Here is a 20,000-nt window from a genome sequence, read left to right as displayed (position 1 = left end):
CTTTCCACAGAGAATGACCGGAGCCGCCGAGGGAAACACAGCACAAACATCCATCTAACAAACCCTGCAATCATCAAACCTCCGTGACCCCCAAAGCCCAGCGCCCGGCCGGCAATTCATCCGCTTGAAAGCCCGAGAATGACTTTTATGTGCCGCAAACAAGATGCATTATTGCCGGAGAGAGTGATGAGGCTCCGTGACACACTTTCATGAGACAGAACGACACTTCAGAAGACGAGAAAATCTTTGGACGTGACAGCACACGTCTGAGGATTTAACATCTGATGGTTAGGGAAAACGCTTCTAAACGCCTTTTTGATTTGAGCAGAAACATTTGGACATGCATTCATGTGACGACATCTTAACTAGCGCTGCGAAAGCTCCATTATTCAGGACCGAAATCCAGCCAAACTAGAAGACAGAAGAAGATTTACAGCCACACAAAATCCACTGCCTCGAGAAAAGAAATATCACAAATTACATCTTTTTAAATGTCTCACCCACACAGCAGTGAGATTAAACAGAGAGCAAATGTCCTGAAAGAAACCCAGTCCTCAACATAAATCTGTGTATGTTATTAAAGCTGAAGTGTTTAATAACATGAACTGCAAAAATAATGTCTGTATCCAAACATTCCAGTCAATCAATCAAACAGTTAGCCCCGCCCCCAAACTCAGCCGAGGGCGGGGCCACCTGTCACTCACATGAGATCCACCAATAGCAAACCACAACCATCCAATCAATTCCCATCAAACAAATCAAGCCCCGCCCTACATTTGTTCTTGTTTGTGAAGCGTTTCACTCGGATATATGACACAACAAAGAAAAGACGACTGCAATTTCTGTTTCATGCCGATGTTAATGATCCATATCGAAAACCGGATCAAATTTTACATTTGATAAAATGTACAACACACACCTTTCAGTAACTATGCATGTGGTAAATGAACCCGCTTTGGATCAAAACATCTGCAAAATGCAAAACAAATAAACAAATAATGAATAGTCTGTTATGAGTGTGAAATTTGTTTTCACATTATCTCAGTCTACTCCAATAGAGGATGATTATGAAATTAATAAGAGAGATTTAAAGGTTTGTTTGTAGATGCTCAAAGTTAAAAGACAGACAAATGTGAAGTGTGTTTAAATGCATACAAATTATGATTAGGCAAAGCGCCAGCATGCAAGACGACTACTGATTATTACACACAATGTGAATGTAATCCACTTATTTAATATGCATGATTGTGTACATGTCCAGAACTTAATATACTTAATATATATATATATATATATATATATATATATATATATATATATATATATATATATATATATATATATATATATATATATATATATATATATATATATATATAAGGAGTGTAACGATTCATTCTCATTTTCTCGATGCATCAATTACAAATCCTGACAGTGCACATGCATCGATCATGTAGTAATGAATCGCGATTATTTGCTTTAAATTATATAACTTATAAATTACTATATGTACAAATTCATCTACACTTTATTGCTAAAAGTTTTGTGATGCCTGCCTTTACATCCACATGAACTTGAAGGCTTTCCTCAAGGTTTAGGAGTGTGTTTATGGGGATTTTTGCCCATTCTTCTAGAAGCTCATTTGTGAGGTCAGGCACTGATGTTGGACGAGAAGGCCTGGCTCTCAGTCTCCGCTCTAATTCATCCCAAAGCTGTTCTATCGGGTTGAGCTCAGGACTCTGTGCAGGCCAGTCCAGTTCCTCCACACCAAACTCCTCATCCATGTCTTTATGGACCGACGCTTTGTGCACTGGAGCGCAGTCATGCTGGGACAGGAAGGGGCCGTCCACAAACTGATCCCGCAAAGTTAGGAGCATGAAATTGTCCAAAATGTCTTGGTGAAGCATTAAAGGGTTTATATCATTAACTCCTCGCCCTAATGTCGCTCCACACCCGTAAGACCTCCGTTCATCTTCACACACAGTTTAAGATATTTTAGATTTAGTCCGAGAGCGTATGCAAGTGTATGCACACTATACTGTCCATGTCCAGAAAGGGAATAAAAACATCATCACAGTAGTCCATATGAGACATCAGTGGGTTAATTAGAGTCTCTTGAAGCATCCAAAATACATTTGGGTCCAAAAATAACAAAAACTACGACTTTATTCAGCATTGTCTTCTCTTCCGGGTTTGTTTTCAATCCTCAAATAAAGGAAATCACCTACGGACTACTTTGATGATGTTTTTATTCCCTTTCTGGAACTAAGAGGCCAAGCCTAACCCCTGAAAAAAAAGCCCCACACCACCAAACTTTACACTTGGCACAATGCACTCAGGCAAGTCCTGTTCTCCTGGCGACGGCCAAACCCAGACTCGTCCATGGGATTGTCAGACTGAAGCGTGATTGGTCGCTCAGAGAACACGTCTCACTGCTCTAGAGTCCAGTGGCGGCTGCTTTACTCCACTGCATCCCACGCTTTGCATTGCTCTTGGTGATGTAAGGCTTGGATGAGCTGCTCGGCCATGGAAACCCATTCCATGAAGCTCTCTACGCTGTTCTTGAGCTCATCTGAAGGCCACAGAAGTCTGGTGGTCTGGAGCTGTTGACTTTTAAGTATGTGCCTAAAATTCATATGCATACTTCAGGTGAATGATACATGACATTTAACGTAATGTTGTTAAACTGAATGTACGAAGGAAACTGCTGAAATAACTACAACATCACCAACACTGAAATAGGAGAGCGCAGTTTATCCATCAATCAGATGCACGTTACAGTTGCGTTCATTACTATAGCAACAGTAGACACCCGGCGTGTTTTATTTTAAAATCATCATCATAAAAATATTGCGTATAAAGCAAAAAAGAGGACTTTCTAACTATTCCGTTGAGAATAGTTAATTTAGGATCAGTTGTGAAAGTGTATGATATTCTAGTTTCTCCATGAAAGCAGTGTGTGTTTAATGTTCCTGGAACACTTTAATACGGTTGTGTAGCCGTTAACACTATCCTACACAATACTTCACATGAACTTACAATACTTTTAAAACCTGTTTTAATTTTGGCTTATGTAAATTTCTACAAATAAGGATTATTAAAATAAAGTTAATAATAATATTAGCATCATTAAGAACTAACATTAACAATGGACAAAGGTAGTTGTTTGTATTGCCCACTCTCTGACCCCTGACTAGGACACATTGGGGGAAGCGTATAAATAATCCTATGAATGCATATTAAAAAAATGCAGAATCGTTTGAATTTTAATGTGAATCGTCTCAAATCAAATAGTTCTGAATTTGCAAAAATCCTTGACTACCCAAATATTCACAACCCTAATATAGAATATATATATATAATCTATTCCTGTGATGAAAGCTGAGTTTATCATCATTACTCCAGTCTTCAGAGTCACATGATCCTTCACTAATCATTCTCAGATGAGGATCTGATCATCAACACACACTTATGATTATTATCAGTGATGGAAACAGTTCATATTACTGGGATTTTTAAAAATTCTTTGATGAATAGAAAGTTGAAAATAACAACATTTATTTGTAATAGAATCTTTTATAGCATTATAAATGTCTTTGCTTTCACTTTTGATCAATAAAAGTGATGAATCAAAATCTTACCGACCCCAAAACGTTGAACGGTAGTGTATCATAATAATATATTTTTGTTTGTCGGCCTTCTTTGTAATAACGCTATGATGTAATTCAATATACTGTTTGTGGGGAAACAACAGCACTTGGAACAAAACATTCCTGGCTTCCAAAAGTCATTCTCAGTATCCAGATATGTTCAGTTCCGTGCATCAAACAGTATGGCCCGATTCATATGTAAACCTCGAAACAGGCTGTGCCGGTGAGCTGTGTTTGCTTCATGTGAGTGACAGAGGCTGAAGAAGCGAATGAGGGAGCGTGAGAGAGGAAGAGGCAGAGAGTTGTGTGGGTGCTGACCCTTACTGGCCCCATCAGGCCCCCGTAGCACGGTGCACTCCTCTATCTGCCCGAACGACTCAAACAGCCGCCGGACATCATCTTCGCTCTGCTGTTTTCCCAACATGCCCACAAACAGCTTCCGGTCTTCTGAGAGAGAGAGAGAGAGAGAGAGAGAGAGAGGGAGAGGGAGAGAGAGAGAGACAGACAGACAGACAGAGAGAGACACAAATTACCTCCCATTCGCTCATACACACAGAGGTCATGAGATCCGGCGGGATCTGTGCTGTCACGAGGGTTGAAGCGGAAAAGATAACTCTGTAAAAATATTTTGTATTTTGTGCCTCCAGTACAGATATCTTAAAGGAAGTGTGTGTAATATTGTGGCCAAAACTGGTACTGCAATCACTTTCGAATGACTGTAGAGCGGTGTATCCCCCTCCCGCTGACTCGAGGTTGCCAGATTGGCTGCAGGAACCCTTTGTAGATCTGCAGCTGTGGGAACTAGAGCAGATCTGGCAACCCGAAAGACTACTGACTCCTGATTGGTCGATAGGTGGAGGGCGAAGCTTCAGGCCAAAACACAACATGACATCATCAACATCAGTTGAGGGCTACAGCAACAACTTTAAAACGACAATATCCTGGCCGGACTACTTTTGGCAGTGATAGAAGTGTTTGAAATTAACCTGATTTCTTAATGTCTAGTGACATATCAGGGCCATTTTATGATTCATTGAAATACATTTCTTACATACAGTTCCTTTATCTCTTTCCCTGCCATTGACTGAAATTTCCGTGTTTCCACTGTTACACGGTAGGTGGACGCTTTTACACATCCTCTAAACGAGTAAAGAAAATCCTGATCAAAACACAGGCGAAGAAAACGCAGAAACAAGCAATAGCTTATGTAAGCAGATGCATATGAAAAATAACATGTTCACGGCATATAAATCAAAACTACCTAATGTTACTGAATGAGATGTCGACCCAGGACGAGCTCTAGGACTGTGAAGATTTGGGGGTGTTGATGGACTCCATCTACGTTTTGATCATCAGTATGAAATTTTTATCTTTGACCAAAATGTGATTTTGTCAGCTTTTTGCTCAAAATGTTGCTTTTTTTAAAATCGAACTAAAATCGAACAATGAGCAATACATCTGTACAGTAGATGTATTGCTCATTGTTAGTTCATGTTAACTAATGTTAACAAATGAAAGCTTATTGTAAAGTGTTACCATGTATTTTTACTTGTTTTAAGTATAAACTCAAGACTTACCGGTAATATCTTAAGTGATATTTTGCTTCTCAAATAAATGCATATTATTTAAAAAAAAAAGTATTTAAATATGTTTAGGAAACAAAATGTAAAAAATACCAAGTAAGAAAATGTGTTTTTGAAGTGAAGAAACGTACGGCAACACAACACAGCTCCAGATATTACAGATCCTACACGTTCCTATCCATCAAACACTGAGAGTCTGTTTTTACTGTCCTCTCCGCAGCTTAATTAAATGTTCATATAGCAGAAGCACTTCAGCTGTTAATATCATAATCCTTTCATGCCAATGAAAGAGATGGAGCTAAATCAATATTTCATGCCCTGTTAACTGTATTTCATGGTTTTGTCAGATCTTTTTGACACTGAACTCTGTAAAAAAAAATAGCTGAAGACATCAAAAAGTTCAGAGGAAGAGAATGCGCACAAGAGTAAAGGAGGAAAATACGCCATGGTTGCCAGTGTTGGGCAAGCTTCTTGGAAAATGTAGTGAGCTAAGCTCAGGGCTGGACTGGGGCTAAAATTCGGCCCTGGCAAACCCAGCCCATCCGGCCCATGAGTTCCCCGTGAGTGTTTTTGCTGGGTTGGGGCTTTAAATTGGAGTAAATAAATACAACTAGGACAAGGACAAATAATAAAAGATATTATCGAATTTGCTGCAAATGCAGATAAACTTTATATTGCTTTTTTGTCACACAGAAATGCCCTTGACAGTAAAGCACTGATGATTTTCAGGTAGGGTGCAGTCAATTTACTTCTTTTAAAGGCTGTCATCATTTACTCTCTCTCATGTCCTTCCAAACCTGCATGACTTCTTTGAAACACAAAAGAAGATGTTTTGAAGAATGTTGGCATCCCAGCCATTTTGGTTAGGCTACCATTTGAATATTGCATGAACAAAAAAACAGACTCAAATTATTTTGTTTTATGCTACACAGAAATAAATTCATTTAGGTTTGGAATGACATTAGGGTGAGTAAATGATCACATTTTGGGCTTGAACAATCATATTTTTCAAGAGTTAACACAAAATTTAAGTAAGACACTGATATCTATCTTTCATGAGGCTATCATTGAAATATAATTTAATTAAATGTCATTAGATCTTTTAAAAAAGTTAATAAAACTTTTAAAGTAAAAAAAAAAAGTTTGTCCTTAATTCATGGGATGCAGACTTTAAAACTGTTTTATAGACTATAGTTAAACTATAGGCCAGTTTCATTTAAATGTAAGATCATGGCAGTCACAGGGTTAAAAAAACAGACTGTAAAAACCTTGCTCCTCATTATATGGCTATATGGTTTCTAACATATATTAAACATATATATAAAACTATTATATTTGTAAGTAAAAAAAATGTTAAACACCTGTTGAAAATACGGAAACAGCCTTTATTATATTCTGCAATATTAATTGAAATAATATAGCAACATTTTTAATAAATGTTTCTTCCAAAACACCATATGTCTTCGCTGTTAGCTGCAAGGTAAATTGTGATTGTGCTATAAAGTGAAACATTTGTGTGTATTGCCGTTTTCCACTTTACCTCGTCATGCTCGCGGCCATTTTCAGCTGATTCAACACAGAATCTGTAATGTTCCCATATCACACGATTGTATAAAACTAAATTCGGAGTCAAAGTGCCTTTCATAGAGCAGGATTTAAACGCAGCGTATGTTCGTCAGCGGCTGCACTGTGCGGATATTTGCCTTTTGCAGTTCCATGCGTTCAAAAAATAAATAAATAAATAAATATAGCTGCAAGCAGCCTGTATCTTGTTTCAGTAATGGGCGTGGAGAGAGAATAAAACGCCTGGAGAAACGGAAGCAGGAGAGAGAGAGACGGACTGCTGACGCTCCACACCCTGAGACCCTGAGAAACCGGAAACCGGATGCTGAACCGTGAACCCGGAAGTGAACTGAGATAGAGACTGAGAAAGACACACGCTGAAGTGTGCACATTATTTTGAGTTATTTACCTAATAAAAGCGTCAGCAGTCACACCGACCCCCTTGTCCTCTTCCTTCCATCCACGAACATTGTTACAAATGTATTTTCGTCCCCTGCACTGGGTCTCACTGATCCTAGTCGATTTAAATGGGCATTACCTGCGCGGCGGCGGGCAAGTTACCTGGGACGCTAAATACAGCTTTCTCTAAACTCGGTTGATAGCGCGCTTCTTGAGGTCACGGGCAACTGTATTTACATAGAAACTGAAAGCTGAGTTTATCATCATTACTCCAGTCTTCAGAGTCACATGATCCTTCACTAATCATTCTCATATGAGGATCTGATGATCAACACACATTTATGATTATTATCAAAAAAAAATGTTGAAAACAGTTGTGCTGTTTAATGTTGTGGACAGCATGATAGGCCTTCATTTTATTTTTCAGGATTCTTTGATGAATAGAAAGTTCAATGTCTAGAAATGATGTGCATTCATTAAATAAATTATTATATTTTGTAATATTAAAAATATCACTTGTGATCAATTTAATGCATGTCTGATGAATAAAAGTATTAATTTATCTTTTTTTTTTTTTTTTACCACAAATGTTTGAATGGTATGTTGGGTTCTGCAAAAATGAAGCAGCAAAACTTTTAAACACTGATAATAAACATAAATGTGTGTTGATGATCAGATCCTCATCTGAGAATGATTAGTGAAGGATCATGTGACTCTGAAGACTGGAGTAATGATGATAAACTCAGTTTTGATCACAGGAATAAATTGCACTTTATTATATATTAAAGAGAACAGCTGATTTAATATCTATAATATTTTTCTGCTGTATTTTATGCCAATTTTATGATTATTTTATGCAATGTAAAAAAAATTTTTTTAATGTATATATGCTGCATTTATTTAATAAAAAATGCAGTAAAAAAACGTAATACAGTGAAATATCATTCTGATGCACTGAAAAAAATTGTTTTGTTTTTTGTTGGTTTAACTTAAAAAAGTAAGTAACCTGGTTGCTTTAAAATTTTGAGTTTATTGAACTTAAAATTTTGAGTTGATACAATCAGGGCTTGACATTAACTTTTTTGCTCACCAGCCACCGTGGCTAGTGGTTTTCCAAAGTTACTAGCCACTCAGCATTTTCACTGGCCACAATTTTTCGGTTTGGAAATTACATTTTATATGATTAAAGTTGACTTTGGCATGCTTAAATTAGTTGATTTTGAGTCATTTTATTTGATTTGGAAGATTTAAAACCCTTTCAAACTTTCACATGCAGAGTGACCCCCCAAATCAAGACTACATTGTATATCAGATGGGATGTGCAGGCGGGCAAGGTGGTATTTAATTATTCAGGATTATTATTATATTATTAAGGATAGTAAAACCTGGGATTACCTACATTGTGGGGACCAGCCAGCGGTTCCCACTTTTCAAAAGACTTATAAATCATACTGGATGAGTTTTTTTGAGAGACTAAAAATGCAGAATGTTTCCTGTGATAGGTAGGTTTAGGGGCAGGGGCAGTGTAGGGGGATAGAAAATACGGTTTGCACACTATAAAAACCATCTATGGAGATTTCCCACAAAGATAGTGAACCAGGCGTGTGTGTGTGTGTGTGTGTTCTATCTCCTTGAAAAAAAAGTTTCATTTATTCATACCAAGAGGTGGCCATGCGGGACCCCTATGCTTTAAATAAGAGGTTTTTATTCAACAGACACAATAGATTCTTTTAAAACTTTGCACTGAAGACGATTTCTCTTTTGTCACCGCACGGTTGACGAGCGTGCAACAGCGAACTGAGCGCTCGGAAACAAACGTCAACTAGATAGTGCGCGTATACAGTGCACGCGCCAAACCGGTCTTTCCGCACTCACTGCCAAAGCAGTCCTTTGGAAGGCTCACGCGCATCTGTGAAGTATATCGGCGACTTGGCAGGTGTGTTTCCAATTTGAGCTTGATCTTCAGAAATGCTTGGGAAAGTGCAAACGAAAAATTTAGTTAATCTAGTAGCGTCACTACTTGTAGCGACACTGAACTGATAGTGCATGAGAGCATGCTTCAGTTGAGTGTCATTCAGCGCGATTCCGCCTATCCCGCCTTCACTTACTGCAAGTTGATCGATAAAGAATTGTAATAAATTTTTAATTTTGTGATACGACTGTCTTGGCATTTCATTTGGCTGTAGGCTGAAATTATATTTAACCCGCCAAAGTGGCTAGTGGGAGTGGCTGCCGTACCCGCCACAGCTGAAATCTACCCGCATTTGGCGGGTTGGCGGGTGTTAATGTCAAGCCCTGGATACAATTAAGGAAATTTGTTTAATAAATAGAAACTCAAAATATTATTGTATCTGAACCACATAAAAAATGTGATAAATCATGAAAATAGCACAATTTGGCTGCGTCATCACAAATAAAACACACAATTACCCAATATGCTTACAAAATCTTTTAATAATATTTAAATAAAGGATGTCGATTCTCTAAAATTGTTCATTGAATTAACTCAAAATTTTAAGGCAACCAGGTTACTTTTCTTCTAAATAATTTTTGATCAGCAGTGTATTTGATATCTTACCGAATTAAAAGCAAGAGATGCGATAAATTATATCGGTCAAAAAAAAAAATGGTATTACGACATTTCTGTCCCCCTCACTTCTGAAAAGATGGCTACGCCCCTGGACACAGGTACGTTATTTGAACATGTTTGCTCAAACACACCTGCATCCCCTCATTCATCAGTTCTCCCTCATCTCTTCAGGCTGACAGCTTGTATTCCCTCCACACTGAGTCTTACATAAGCTGTTTTAACAGAGCTCTCCGCTGTCTGAGCCCAGACTCATCATCTGTCTTCTGTGTGGTACCAGAGCTTTACATTATGCATACGAGCCCTCAGAGAGCTGTCGGATTCGACACTCATCCTGAGAGGAAGACATCAGAGACCCCAAACCGCTGAGATAAAACTGAGATTTAGCTGATTAAAGTAATACAAGTATTAAGAAAATTGTATAAATAGAGATTTAGCTGAAATATGGCTGACATGCAATTGAGATATAGTAGATTGAAAGTATATCTTTTGTCACAATTTGTTGTTGCAGCCTTATTTCAAAAATGGATTAAATTCATAATTGTCCTCAATTCTACAAACAATACCCCATGATGACAACATGAAAGTCTGTTTGCAATATTTTTCAAATTTAAAAAGCATGTCCAGAAGTTTTCAAAGCTTTTCCCAAGACGCTGAAACTTGAGCTCAGGTGCTCCTGTTTCCACTGATCATCCCCGCAGTCCATCAATTGATTGGATACGTATTCACAGCCTTTGCTTGATACTTTGTTGAAGCTTCTTTGGCACCGATCACAGTCTTTTTGAGTTTGATTTTGACCTATTTTTGGGCATTTTCTCCCATTCTCCTGTGCTGGACCTCTCAAGCTCCATCAGGTTGGATGGGGAGCGTCAGTGCACAGTTATTTTCAGATCTCTCCAGAGATGTTCAATCAGGTTTACGTCTGGGCTCAAGGACATTCCCAAAGAGTCGTCCCGTAGCCACTCCTTTGTTATCTTGGCTCATTTGTCCTTTTGGAAGATGAACTTTCGCCCCAGTCTGAGGTCCAGAATGCTCTGGAGCAGGTTTTCATCAAGGATGTCTTTTTGCATTGCTGCATTCATCTTCCTCTCGATCCTGACTAGTCTCCAAATTCCTGCCACTGAAAAACACCCCACAGCATTATGCTGCCACCACCACGCTTTACTGTAGGGATGGGATTGGCCAGGTGATGAGCGGTACCTGGTTTCCTCCATTCAGGCCAAAGAGTTCAATCTTTGTTTCATCAGACCAGAGATTTTTTTGTTTCTCATGGTCTGAGAGTCCTTCAGGTGCCTTTTGGCAAACTCCAGATGGGCTGTCATGTGCCGTCTCGCCACTCTCCTGATTGGTGGAGAGCTGCAGAGATGGCTGTTTGTTCCTCTCTCCACAGAGAACTGTACCGGTCACTGTGGGACCTTATATAGACAGGTGTGTGCCTTTCCAAATCATGTCCAATTGACTGAATTTACCACAGGTGGACTCCAAGGATGATCAGTGGAAACACCTGAGCTCAAATGGGAAAGGCTGTGAAAGAAACTTCCTTCACATTGTCATCATGGGGTATTATTTGTAGAATTGCGGAAAATTAGGAATTGAATCCATTTAGGAATTAGACTGTAACGTAACAAAATGTGGAAAAAGCAAAGAACTCTGAATACTTTCCGAATGCACTGTAAATATAAAGTGTAAAACATGATGTAATTAATTATAGTGGGTCTCTATTGATGATCCGTGCTGTACAAATATAATAAATATTGTCTATATAATAGAACTAAAGCAAATAATATTTCATATACTGTATAAAAGTTTTTACGAAAAGAAATGCATGTTAGATGCATTCATTTGATTAAAAGACAGTAAAGACATTTATAATGTTACAAAATAATCTATGTCAAACAAACGCTGTTCTTTTGAACTTTCTATTCATCAAAGAATCCTGAAAAAATAAAATGTATGACGATTTCCACAGAAATTTTACGCAGTTTCAATCACTGATAATAATCATAAGTGTGTGTTGATCATCAGATCCTCATCTGAGAATGATTAGTGAAGGATCATGTGACTCTGAAGACTGGAGTAATGATGATAAGCTCAGCTTTGATCGCAGGAATAAATCACACGTTACTATATATTCACATAGAGAACAGATGATTTTACCACTGAAATAATATTTCACAATCTTTACTGTATTTTCTGATCAAATTCTCCATAACTTCTTTAAAAAATACAATAATGATCACACATTTATGGTAATGACATCCAAAACATGTTGATTGCATTAGATCTGATAAAACACTGATAAAAGGGCTTAGCCAATCACAGCAGACCTTTAAATAGAGAGGTCTTAAAGGCACAGTAGCACAAACAGCCTGGGAGATTGTGAGGACCAGAAAATCTTGAAATTATATAATGGACCTCAAGGGGAAAATAAAACGCTTTTAAAGTTTAATACAGCAGTTCCATCAGTAATATATGTATATTATAATCTGTAAACCAGCATAAGCCCGCTGAAGTCTCTCTTTATCTGTCTCTCTCTCTCTTTCTGTGTGTGTGTGTGTGTGTGTGTGCTCTAGGGGCCCGGGGCACCGCACACATCAGGAGCCACTCGTGTCAGCTTTACAAGCCTAATTAACGAGCCACAAGCGCAATAATGAACGTTTCCGACATGTTAGTCTACGCTGAGGAAAAACTAAATTACCCACAGAGGATGCTGGAAGTTCCTGGAGCGTTCCTCAGGGACGGATGGGAGAAGAAATTGAATTTACACTCCGTTATCGTTTCATTCCCAGACCTATGAGTTATATTCACCACCTCAGCATCCGCTGCGCACTCACACACACACACACACACACACACACACACACACACACACACACACACACACACACACACACACACACACACACACACAGTTCCTGGAGCGTTTCATTCCCGAACCACATGCTTTTTTTTGTGAAATGTGGGGACATTCCATATGCTTAATGTTTTTTATACTGTACAAACCGTTTTTTTTCCCCCTACGCTGCCCCTACCCCTAAACCTACCTATCACACACACACACACACACACACACACACACACACACACACACACACACACACACACACACTATATAGAATAGAAGTTTTTCTAAACAGACATTTTGTTATATATTACTGATTATAGTCATAAAACATTAAATAAAACTCAAACGCTCATAACCTTTAACTCTGCAGAGCGTCCTGGATTTCTAAGCGTTCCTCAGTCACGTTATATATTTCATATTTCACATTCATCACTCGTCACGTCACGAGACAACGAAAGCGCTCCGCATTTTAGCTCTCAAATATTTGCCTTCGATTTCAGCTCATTAAAGCCACCAGAGCCTCATTAATACAAATATTTAGGCAATTAAATCTGAATCCGGTATAAATTAGGGAAATGAAGCCGGTTAAGCCTTCTCCTCTGCTGCGGGTCAGACAGAAATTACACCTCGGCCATCGTTTACTTGGGACAAAAATCCTTCTTTCCAAGTTTTTTCCATATAATGGAAGTGGGTGGTGAGACGTCAGCCAATTACACTCGTCACAACAGATCTGTGTAATAAACGGCAAAAATCTGCTAGTTTTTCATTTCATTATTATTATTACTATTATTATTATTATTATTATTTGCAAAAAATCTGGCTTAATTTCAAATGTATTTCCAAGTATTCCATGGATTTACTAGAGGAAGTAAAATATTAAGCTAAAGGTAAAGTCTTATACAAGTTTTCATGTAAAAAAATCTGACAAGTATCAATTTATTGTGAAAAATTAATTTCAGAATTGAATATAACAGCTGTCAGAAAACAATTTGAATGACCGTTCCGTTATGTTCCGTTCCGTTCTGATCTGTTCCATTCCTTTATGTTTCGTTCCGTTCCGTTCTGATCTGTTCCGTTCTGATCTGTTCCGTCCCTTTATGTTTCGTTCTGTTCCGTTCTGATCTGTTCCGTTCCTTTATGTTTCATTCCGTTCCGTTCTGATCTGTTCTGTTCCGTCCCTTTATGTTTCGTTCAGTTCCGTTCTGATCTGTTCCGTTCCTTTATGTTTCATTCTGTTCCGTTCTGATCTGTTCTGTTCCGTTCTGATCTGTTCCGTTCCTTTATGTTTCATTCTGTTCCGTTCTGTTCCGTTCTGATCTGTTCCGTTCCTTAATGTTTCGTTCAGTTCCGTTCTGATCTGTTCCGTTCCTTTATGTTTCATTCTGTTCCGTTCTGATCTGTTCTGTTCCGTTCTGATCTGTTCCGTTCCTTTATGTTTCATTCTGTTCCGTTCTGTTCTGTTCCGTTCTGATCTGTTCCGTTCCTTAATGTTTCGTTCAGTTCCGTTCTGATCTGTTCCGTTCCTTTATGTTTCATTCTGTTCCGTTCTGATCTGTTCTGTTCCGTTCTGATCTGTTCCGTTCCTTTATGTTTCATTCTGTTCCGTTCTGTTCTGTTCCGTTCTGATCCGTTCCGTTCTGATCTGTTCCGTCCCTTTATGTTTCGTTCTGTTCCGTTCTGATCTGTTCCGTTCCTTTATGTTTCATTCCGTTCCGTTCTGATCTGTTCTGTTCCGTCCCTTTATGTTTCGTTCAGTTCCGTTCTGATCTGTTCCGTTCCTTTATGTTTCATTCTGTTCCGTTCTGATCTGTTCTGTTCCGTTCTGATCTGTTCCGTTCCTTTATGTTTCATTCTGTTCCGTTCTGATCTGTTCTGTTCCGTTCTGATCTGTTCCGTTCCTTAATGTTTCGTTCAGTTCCGTTCTGATCTGTTCCGTTCTGTTCCGTTCTGATCTGTTCCGTTCCTTTATGTTTCATTCCGTTCCGTTCTGATCTGTTCCATTCCTTTATGTTTCGTTCTGTTATGTTCTGATCTGTTCCGTTCTGATCTGTTCCGTTCCGTTCTGATCTGTTCTGTTCCGTTCTGATCTGTTCAGTTCCGTTCTGATCTGTTCCGTTCTGTTCCGTTCTGATCTGATCTGATCTGTTCAGTTCCGTTCTGATCTGTTCCGTTCTGTTCTGATCTGTTCTGTTCCGTTCTGATCTGTTCCGTTCTGTTCTGATCTGTTCTGTTCCGTTCTGATCTGTTCAGTTCCGTTCTGATCTGTTCCGTTCTGTTCTGATCTGTTCTGTTCCGTTCTGATCTGTTCAGTTCCGTTCTGATCTGTTCCGTTCTGTTCTGATCTGTTCTGTTCCGTTCTGATCTGTTCTGTTCCGTTCTGATCTGTTCAGTTCCGTTCTGATCTGTTCCGTCCCTTTATGTTTCGTTCTGTTCCGTTCTGATCTGTTCCGTTCCTTTATGTTTCGTTCTGTTCCGTTCTGATCTGTTCCGTTCCTTTATGTTTCATTCCGTTCCGTTCTGATCTGTTCCGTTCCTTTATGTTTCGTTCTGTTATGTTCTGATCTGTTCCGTTCTGATCTGTTCCGTTCCGTTCTGATCTGTTCCGTTCCGTTCTGATCTGTTCCGTTCTGATCTGTTCTGTTCTGTTCCGATCTGTTCCGTTCCCTTCAATGCTATTCTATTGTGTTACATCTGGAGATGTATTTTTGCTGTGTGTCTTTTCTCCTCCCTTTTTCTCTTTCTCCTCTCGCTCGTAGGTCTCCGCCCTAATTGGACTTATGAGGATGTGCTTGTTGATTCGCCATTCTTTCTTTTAGGGTTTTTAGAGATTTTGGGTATATAGTTAGTATTATGTTTTGTTTGTTATTTTGGCACTACCCAATCCTGATGTTATACCACTACCCAATGCTATTCTATTGTTCCGTTCCGTTCCATTCGATTCCCTTTCCCTATTCTATTGTTCTGTTTCATTCCGTTCTGATCCATTCCGTTCCGATCCAGAACAGTTTCGTTCCACTCGTTCCATTTCTGTTTCGTTCCATTCTGTTCCGTTCCAATCCATTCTGTTTCGTTCCGTTCTGTTATGTTCCATTCTGTTTCATCCCGTTCTGTTCCGTTCTGATCCATACTGTTTCATTCCGTTCTGTTCCGTTCCATTCTGTTCCGTTCTGTTTCATTCCGTTCTGTTCTATTCCATTCCGTTCTGTTCTATTCCATAGAACATTTAAATGTGTCTTATCTATGAAGGGCCTGAATCATTTTTTTGAGTGCAATTTAAGGCCCTAACCCCAGCAAAAACCTTCACAGGGAACTCATGGGCCGGATGGTTTGGGTTTGCCAGGGCCGAATTTTAGCCCCAGTCCAGCCCTGGTTGAAAGCGGTGATGATTGCATATAGTGGCACTTCATATCGATTAAGTTGATAACCCGCTGCTTCAAACATTAAGTTAACAATTTATTTTTCCACACAGTCCTGTTTATGACTGTCAGATTGTTAATGGATTTGTGATTGAATCTCCGTTATGGCGATGTCCTTTTTTTAAATTGTGGGGTCGTAGATATTCGAATACATTGCTTGATATATGAGATTTTTTTTTTTTCAAAAATGACTACTGCTGAATGCCCTACTGCTGAATGAGACGAATGCAGCGCGAGTCGTGTGAGGATTCAGAGAGTCAGGCGCTGGCCACAACATGTCAGAACAGATTCAATCAGAGGACAAATAAACAGCCACAACAGCAATGAACCCAGCAGTGCACTAAAAATACGACAACAGCGCTCGCTTCCTCCAGCCTCACACACTAACGTTTGCTTTCCACTGCTCAGCGTGATGAGGACACACACACACACACACACACACACACACACACACACACACACACGTTTGTTTTTGTGACATATGGGGACATTCCATAGGCGTAATGGTTTTTATACTATACAAACCATATTTTCTATCCCCTTACACTGCCCCTAAACCTACCCATCACACACACACACACACACACACACACACACACACACACACACACACACACACACACACACACACACACACACACACACACACACACACACAGCCCTTAAACCTACCCATCTCACACACACACAGACACACACACACAGACACACACAGACACACACACAGACACACACACAGACACACACACACACACAGCCCCTAAACCTACCCATGTGATTTATAAGCCTTTTGTAAAGTGGGGCCATGGGTAATGTCCTCATATTTCACCCTCTCCTGTAATACCTGTGTCATACCCATGGCATTATACACACTTGTGTCCTCATATGTCACAAAAACAAGCGCACAGACACACACACACACACACACACACACACACACACACACACACACACACACACACACACACACACAGCTGCAGCTCAAACACAGCCAGTGCCGAATCCACCCGTATGAGCATGACATCACCCGCGGCTTTACCGGCTCAGCGGCGGATCGTTATTACGGCAGGAAACTACGGCTCTGATCTCAGCCGAGTCACGGCGAACCACGGCGGCCCAAACAGATGGCGAGTCAATGGAGGCAAGTGACCTAAATTAGGACACTCGCCCTCTGTGTGTGTGTGTGTGTGTGTGTGTGTGTGTTTGTGTGTGAGAGAGAGAGAGAGAGAGAAAGAGAGAGAGAGAGAAGGTTAATTACCTCCTCGTCCTTCACTGTCGGCCGGTTTCACCTGGATGGGCCGGTTCATCTGAATAAGAAAGAGAGAGAGTTGTTAGAACAGCATGTGTGTGTGTGTGTGTGTGTGTATGTCAAGAAATCACACATGCACATGAACACACACACTGCAAAAAATGCTTTTCTTACTTAGTATTTTTGTCGTGTTTTTAGTCAAAATATCAAAAAATTCTTACATTAAGAAACATTTACTAGACAAGTACAAATTATTGTCTTCTTTTGGGAAAATAACTCAAAATGAAGAGAGTTTTTGCTTCAAATAAGATAAATAATCTGCCAATGGGGTGAGAAAAATAATCTTGTTTTCTGTTTGAATTAAGATTATTTTTCTCACCCCATTGGCAGATTATTTATCGTATTTTAGCAAAAACTCTCTTCATTTTGAGTTATTTTTCCCAAAACAAGACAATTACTTTTGCTTGTCTAGTAAATACTTTTAAGAATTTTTAGAGGTTTGGACGAGAAACAAGACAAAAATACTGAGGAAGAAGAGCATTTTTTTGTGTCTGTAGCGTTTAATTCATTAAAAGCGGTGATCTCCAGAGACGTGTGCTGATGCCCGACTACAATCAGAGATAGCATCAGAGATATTAAATAAGCTGAAAAATCAATCGGTCAATCAAATATTAATTACCCAAACGTCAGCGGTGAAAACACTAATGCTGATGGATGAAAAAAGCCTCATGAAATATGTGTCAGTATTTGAACAAACACACTTTATCACACACAAAACAATGACATTAAAACAATAATAACATTATACAAAGTTTTCATATCTCTGTTTATAATTCACTGTAATATATGTTACTGGAATAAATATTTTATGCTGTTTATATATTTGTATTTTTTGTAGAGAATTGAAAGAGTAAGATGTTCTCTTTATTTAAGTAACTCATCTTGATTTAACACCATTATATGAGGTTTCTGGTGTAAATGTAATTGATTCATGTTAAACTGACTTAAAACCGTTACTCTTTGACATAAATTGATGCTTTTATTTTGAGATAACATGATGTGTGTTTGTGTGTGTGTGTGTGTGTGTGTGTGTGTAATGGGTAGGTTTAGAGGCAGTGTAGGGGGATAGAAAAAATATGGTTTGTACAGTATAAAAACCATTATGCCTATGGAATGTCCCCACATTTCACAATAACAAACGTGTGTGTGTGTGTGTGTGTGTGTGTGTGTGTCAGTGTACGGGTCAGACTGAGACCCGTGAGACTTTCTCTCTTTATTCTGATTTGTTCAGTCTCAGGACTTGTGTGATTGGTTGTAAAGCTCCAGAGCTTCGGCCCATTAAAGCCTCCGAGTCGCGGCGGCAACAGGAGTCATTAGGCAGCGCGGGACACAACGGGAGTTGCTAAGCAACCGGGCAGATCGGGACGGCAGCCTGTTGGTCTACGGGCGAATTGGCACGCGCCTTTTTTCTCTTGCGCCATTTTCCACCATTTTTCTCCGAGGTGTGTCCAATGAGGTTAAAGGAAAAACTCCAATTATTCACCAGAACACCCGAATGACCCCCCGTCCCACTTTAATGTCCTCTTTTACTCAGTTTGACAAAAAGTTTTGTGCCATCACTGAGAGCCAGCGGCCAGATACACCACACACACACACACACACACACACACACACACACACACACACACACACACACACACACACACACACACACACCACACACACACACACACACACACACAATAAGCCTTTTGTAAAGTGGGGCCATGGGTAATGTCCTCATATTTCACCCTCTCCTGTAATACCTGTGTCATACCCATGGCATTATACACATTTGTGTCCTCATATGTCACATAAACATGCCCACACACACACACACACACCTGGACATGACCCACGAGAGCAGGTCTCTCAACAACATCTCAAAATAAAGAGAAATGAATCCTCAAAGATGTTTCTCCACAAAACAAAAATGTGCTAAGATACCAAAGTCTGCAATGATGAAAAGTCACCGATCTAAACATGAAGCAGCCTGAACAATAACCACACACAAAAATACTATTATGACCACATAAAATAAAAACAGTTACTAATTTTCTCGCTTAAATAAAAATAAATACATGATATGGCAAGATTTACAGATGAAAACGACACACAACTGCATATATTGAGTTAAATGATAAAACGCCTTGATTTTAATATAAAGCTGACTATAATTAGTCACACATACACTAAAATAAGTAAATATAAAACAATTTTTTTTAGAATTTTGAGAGAAAAAAAATAAAACCAAATGATTATTTACTTTAATTATAAATAGGTTTTATTAAATAGGACTTCCAAAGCTCAGGTTCAGCTCATTCTGATGATTCAGGTGCCCCCCCCCCCCCTCACACACACACACACACTCACTGACTGACTGACTGACTGACTGACTGACTGACTGAATGACTGACAAACACACACACACACACACACACACACACACACACACACACACACACACACACACACACACACACACACACACACACACACACAGAGACTCACTCAAACACACACACTCACTGACTGACTGACTGACTGACTCACTCACTCACACACATTGACTCACTAACTGATTCACACACTCACTCACTCACACTCACTGACTGACTCACTGACTCACTGACTCACTGACTCACTGACTCACTGACTCACTCACTCAC

At 39.3% G+C, this 20,000-nt stretch overlaps 1 protein-coding gene across 5 annotated transcripts in view; it reads right to left on the bottom strand.

The window, feature by feature from the left end:
* Nucleotides 1-20,000, bottom strand: part of celf6 (CUGBP Elav-like family member 6) — a 205,232-nt gene that overhangs the window by 86,076 nt on the left and 99,156 nt on the right. For all 5 annotated transcript variants that reach the window (XR_010898411.1, XM_067419157.1, XM_067419155.1 and 2 more), the window contains exons 3-4: nucleotides 17,302-17,350; nucleotides 3,969-4,097 (exon numbers count right to left, since the gene is read on the bottom strand). Coding sequence is in view for 4 of the 5 variants with exons in the window: in XM_067419157.1 (XP_067275258.1) it covers nucleotides 3,969-4,097; nucleotides 17,302-17,350 (178 nt within the window). In the remaining variant the exon portion in view is untranslated. The remainder of the gene's footprint in view (nucleotides 1-3,968; nucleotides 4,098-17,301; nucleotides 17,351-20,000) is intronic.

The sequence above is a fragment of the Pseudorasbora parva genome, chromosome 16, assembly GCF_024679245.1.
Source record: "Pseudorasbora parva isolate DD20220531a chromosome 16, ASM2467924v1, whole genome shotgun sequence".
Taxonomy (NCBI): Eukaryota; Metazoa; Chordata; class Actinopteri; order Cypriniformes; family Gobionidae; genus Pseudorasbora; species Pseudorasbora parva.
The sequence above is the reverse complement of the archived record's forward strand: the minus strand, read 5'-3'. Positions and strand labels throughout refer to the sequence as shown.